This window comes from Mizuhopecten yessoensis, unplaced genomic scaffold (assembly GCF_002113885.1).
Source record: "Mizuhopecten yessoensis strain PY_sf001 unplaced genomic scaffold, ASM211388v2 scaffold2929, whole genome shotgun sequence".
NCBI lineage: Eukaryota > Metazoa > Mollusca > Bivalvia > Pectinida > Pectinidae > Mizuhopecten > Mizuhopecten yessoensis.
Genome location: NW_018404790.1, coordinates 153,738 through 158,920, shown reverse-complemented (window position 1 = coordinate 158,920; position 5,183 = coordinate 153,738). Strand labels below are relative to the sequence as shown.

Genomic DNA, 5,183 nt, shown 5'->3' with positions numbered 1-5,183 from the left:
GCATTTCGCCCGGTATTGGCTATGGGGCGGCCGTTTTAGGATGAAATAACAAAGTTCAAAAAGTTGTTTGCACTGAAGTACATTTAATCTGGAGGTTAACATCCAGAATTGCCCCCATTCGATGTTATCATTGACTATTTCAAAAATGAAACCCACTTGTTACCATTTTGAGATTTTTTTGATCATGGTACAAGATACATAATATCTGAAGATTTATCGATCATAACATTGTTTTTTCCATTAGGAGCTTTTTTTGATCTAATAACAAAAAAATGTGAGGTTTTTGTCGTTGTTTATTATTTGTTATATGTACTCGAGTACAAACGATTTTCGCTTAAGTGTATTTTTGTTCTCAAGTAATTTAATCAATATTTCGTAAAATGCACTTCTATTTTGGATTGAGCATGAAAAACGATTTTATGTATTGGTCACCACAGGGACATAATGTATAACAATATAAACGCACGTAATTAGTCACCTACTCATGGAACGTGTAAGTACATAAAAGCACGTGACTATGCCATAATAGAAAGTTCTATGACGTAACACTGCATAATACAGGTAGAGCTGAAGTGGAAGGTACAGTATTACCAACCATTTTCGATTGTTACAGTCGTCTGTCTGTCCGGTATTCCGAAAACACTATATTCCGAATGCCTTATTATCCGGAAGCTCTACAGAAATGAACTCATTTCCAGTCAAAGGTTCTTTTTGTTTATTCAGTTCTGCAGTTTTAAGGAACCGATGCAATTCATTCCGTAGAACAGCTTAAAATTTGACATTTGACATTTATGTTTTGTCAAATTAAGTTTATTGCAAGTCCTTTTAAGACATTTCTAGACTTCTTTGATGAAAAAAATATTAAAGTATATCAAGTTCTGCAGTCTTTACTGACATCAAAGGCTCCTTTATAGTTAGTTGTGTGTCATTATACAATTAGTTGACCTCTTGTTTCACTTAAGGACGGTAACGTGACAAAGCGCGAGTAAAATAATCTCTTATCGAACTGATTATTGACAAGAAGAGGATATTTTACGTGTTTTATTTACCTGAAGGAAGCAGGTGTGCTAGTTCTCGAGTTAGGCAGAATAAAACTTCAGTAAGCAGGCGGGGTTGCTCAACAACTTTCACTCAATGAGGTGGGTGGGTTGTGTAACCGCTGAGATTATCCTTCATTAGGAACGATTTAGCGCGACTCTATATACGGTTTAAAAAATATAGCCCAATTTTTTTGTACGGCCTTTATTCCCGTATAAATATGTCATTCACAACAAACGTGCCTCTGGTATACATAAATTGTATACAAACCATATTGAAAGTTTGACAAGAGTCCAGCTGTCTGTTACAACCGGGAGTGTGTATCTGTAAGGGCACTTTAATTTACGCTCGATAACACACATTTCTATTGGTGTGTTCAGCGAGGCGTGGAGAAAAATCAGGTTGCCTGTACGTATTGCCTATGTACCTATTATAGTCAGAAATGAGGCCAGTTATGCTGTACAAGCGGACAGGAATGCTGTGTCGAGTCTGTGTCGGTTTTGTGTACCGGTCCGGCGTTGACTACCAGAGAAAGTGACTACACACCTGTTAGCATTATGGACCTTAATTATAATTTGAACGCGAACCTGAACAATTCTGCTGGCTATAATATGATGCCGTCTCAACAAAATGCCGCTGGTACCTCCATGTGGATCGGGAGTTACCCGTCTCAGCAGCAGTTGCAGCAGTTGCCTGGGCAGATGGCGACTATGAATATTGCGGACACAGGAACTAACTATCTCGATACTTACATGGCTTTGTCACAGCAAAATGGACTGGGTGTGCCCGTTAACGCACCCAACAAGGATTTTTACGTGACCTCCGTGCAACCCGCGCCGTCGGGTGGTTTTAATACTACCGTCACGAACAGTAATAATTTCCAAGCGGCTTCCAGGCTAACCAACCAACCTTTGTCACCAACGTTAGATTTTGAAATGGCACAGGTTCAAATGATGACTACAGAACAACAAATCGCACTTCTGACTGAGTTACAGCGTAAAAACATGGCAGCTGGGCTAATTCAGCCACAGTTACCCCCACCGCCGTATCCAAGCAACCAGCAGCCACCACAGCAATACGTGGTGGCAAGCAACATCAGCAGCTCAGCTCCGCTGTCGCCCTCCTCCACGAGTTCCGGGTCGGCTCCTCAGACTCCAACGTCGGAGAGATATGGAACTTCTCTGTCTTTCAAAACCAGCTCTCCCGAGAGCACCGGAAGTAACCTACATCAGCAATCTTTTACGATTTCTGAAACAAGTAGTACAACTTCATCAACGTCAGTGCCTGGATCACCAACATGTGGTACGTCATCTGTAAATGATGACGTCATTGATTCCCCACGATACATGAGATTGCCGTCAACTCCCGACAGTCCAGCAAAAACTACACATGCTCCTATCAGATCTAAATCGCTTAAATTCGATGTGAAATTTCCACAGGACAAGTGTCACAAATGTTTAAAGAAGGTTTATAAGGTGGAGAGAGTGGGCCCCCTTAAGGGGGCTGTATATCACAACACATGTTTCACGTGCAAGACATGCAAAACGAAACTAACATTGAAAAATTATCATTTAAATCAAAAAGACAAATATGACGTTTCTGTTTATTGCAAATCACATCAACCGACTATAGCGGACAGGGGAGGTCATCTTGACACCAACTCCATCCTCATCAAAGGGGCTATGAGTGTTCCGAAACTTGATATGGTCAATGAGCAAATCAAGGGCAACAGCAATAGCAAGTATCACATGGACGCGCATTCGCTTGACATTTCTCACGCGCGGAACGTACCCGCCACGGACTTACAGACAGGAAATAAAATTAAAGCTAAGGCGTGGAAGAAAAAGGACAGGGCTTTGGACTCCGTTCCCCCACGGGACGTTATACGTCATAGTGATCTAGTGCCGGAGTATGACTTGGAACAATACGAACATGTGCTTGTGGAACAACAGCCGGACTATCATGGTGCGCGCTAACTATAGGGTGAATGTGTGGTAAATGTGCTTTATACGGCTATCGAATCTGTAAAGGATATATCTACCCCAGTGTAGGGAACAACGCTTTCAGGTAACCAATCAAATATCGTTAACAATAATGGTCTTTTTACGTGGTACGTCTATTGTACCATAATGTGTTTAGCAGCGCCTCGTATCGGGTATATTTTCTACATATATGTATAAACATATATATATATATATATATATATATGCCCCTTTACTTACATATCACAACTTAAATGTGACATGGGTTTAGACTATTGTGTTATTTATTCATAATACTCACTCTTTCAATTTTGAAACACGCTGGTGGTCTAGTTGCAAACAACGTTTCGGACGCGTGGTACGAATCCGGAAGTGGAGTGGTACGGGTTAGGTTACCAGCAGTGACGTACAGTAACAAAGACGTAAATATAAGTATACCCTATTTATATGAATCAAATTAACTCATCACTTTTCAATCAAATGGGATACCGGTTCATCGTGCATTGTATAAAAATTAAGTTTATGTTCATATAAAAATACTCAAATATTCCGGTAGTTCATCAGTAATTTTTTTTATATTCGTTTTGTACAATATACCTCTCATACCCAATGACATACTAACTATGGAATCTAAACGTGTACACTGTCATACCGTGTCAACTAAGGTAGACTGCTGGAGAAAAAAGGACGTGGGCATTGAGTTCTTAAGCATACAAGGTTACAAACTAATGTGTCCGGACTATCCAGGTTTCGGTGTTCATGAAACTAAAAAACTGGTGTGTTGGTGATATCTAGATGTTTGTGTTCATACAATCAAGTGTGTCGAGAATTTCTAGATTTTTGTGTTCATATAATCAAGTGTGTTGGTAATATCTAAATTTCTATGTTCATATACACCCTAATAAGTCCGGACTATTCAGGTTTTGTGTTCATACAAACAAGCATTTCTACAAACTTATGAGTACGGACTTTCCAGGTTTCAGTATCCAAACCGTACAACTATATATATACAGTGTGTAGGGAATTCTAGATTGCTGTGCTATTCAAGATTCTGCGTAAATTAAAAAAAGAGCGCCAAGACTATCCAGCTTTTGATGTACGATTAAACGAGAGTCCGGACTATACGGGTTAACGTGTATAATTAAACAAGAGAGTCCGAACTATACAGGTAACAGTGTACATTCAAACTAGTGTATTGGGAATATCTAGATTTCTGTGTTCAATACACTGTAATAAATCCGGACTATCCTGGTTTCTGTGTTTATATATACAATCTAATGTGTTCAGACTACCCAGGACACAAGTGTATTATTCCGTATTTAAATAATGTGCAATTCACGACATTAGAAATAATTGTATGTTCACATGGTATGATACTCAACTTTCTGATGATGCAATATGCAGCACTTTATTAAAAAAAAACATGAAAGAGTTCTTTAAAGTTTTGTCTCGTCTTTCCTGCATACAATTAAACACTCGACGCGGCGTTATATTTCCAGCAAATTCCTATACTGTGTATATATGTATCGTATTGGAATAGCTACTGTATATGATGCAGCACTTCACACCTAAGCATATAAAATACTGTAGGAGAGTTCTTTTTATAATATAATACAGGGTTATTATAATACCAGATATTTTGGAAAAGGACCCTGTCTTAAAAAATGGAGAAAATCGACTCTTTTGATATAGATTTTGAAATTAGTAACAAAATTTTCTTGTAATTTGGAAAAACAAAAGTGTTTGTCTTACCCAGACACAGTATGTCTTTATCAATGGTGTAATAAACTATTGACTGCCAACACGAACTTGAGTTCTAAATATTCGGATTTTTTCGAAGTTTATGAACAACATTTAACGCATTGGGAACACACAGAACCAGTTTTCAATTTGGACAGGGTGCTGTCAAGAGCTCTACTCGGTAAAACACCTGGCAAAATCCCTGAAACTATAAACTGCCCAGTGGTCATTATAACCTTCGTCGGTGTTTATTTTACTGAGCGTCACTGCAAGATGTCTATTAGACCCCCTTTGTAAATATATAGTGAACGTTTAACACTATTTAGTTAGTTTACTGTAAGACTGACACCTGTATGTATGACCAGTCAACCTGCGTTACCTGTAATTAGCGAGGTATTTTCTTTGTGTCGTGTTGAAGAAGAA

General features: G+C 38.7%; 1 protein-coding gene across 1 annotated transcript; it reads left to right on the top strand.

Annotated features, from left to right (window-relative positions):
• Positions 1-1,463: 1,463 nt before the first annotated feature.
• On the top strand, positions 1,464-4,452 carry LOC110446685 (LIM domain-containing protein 1-like). Its single transcript, XM_021491961.1, has one exon. It carries the CDS (start codon positions 1,596-1,598, stop codon positions 3,012-3,014), a length of 1,419 nt encoding a protein of 472 aa, XP_021347636.1. The 5' UTR covers positions 1,464-1,595; the 3' UTR covers positions 3,015-4,452.
• Positions 4,453-5,183: the final 731 nt, after the last annotated feature.

Excerpts from the sequence above, each read along its gene's own strand:
- LOC110446685 (XM_021491961.1), top strand. The coding sequence starts at position 1,596 with ATGGACCTTAATTATAATTTGAACGCGAACCTGAACAATTCTGCTGGC.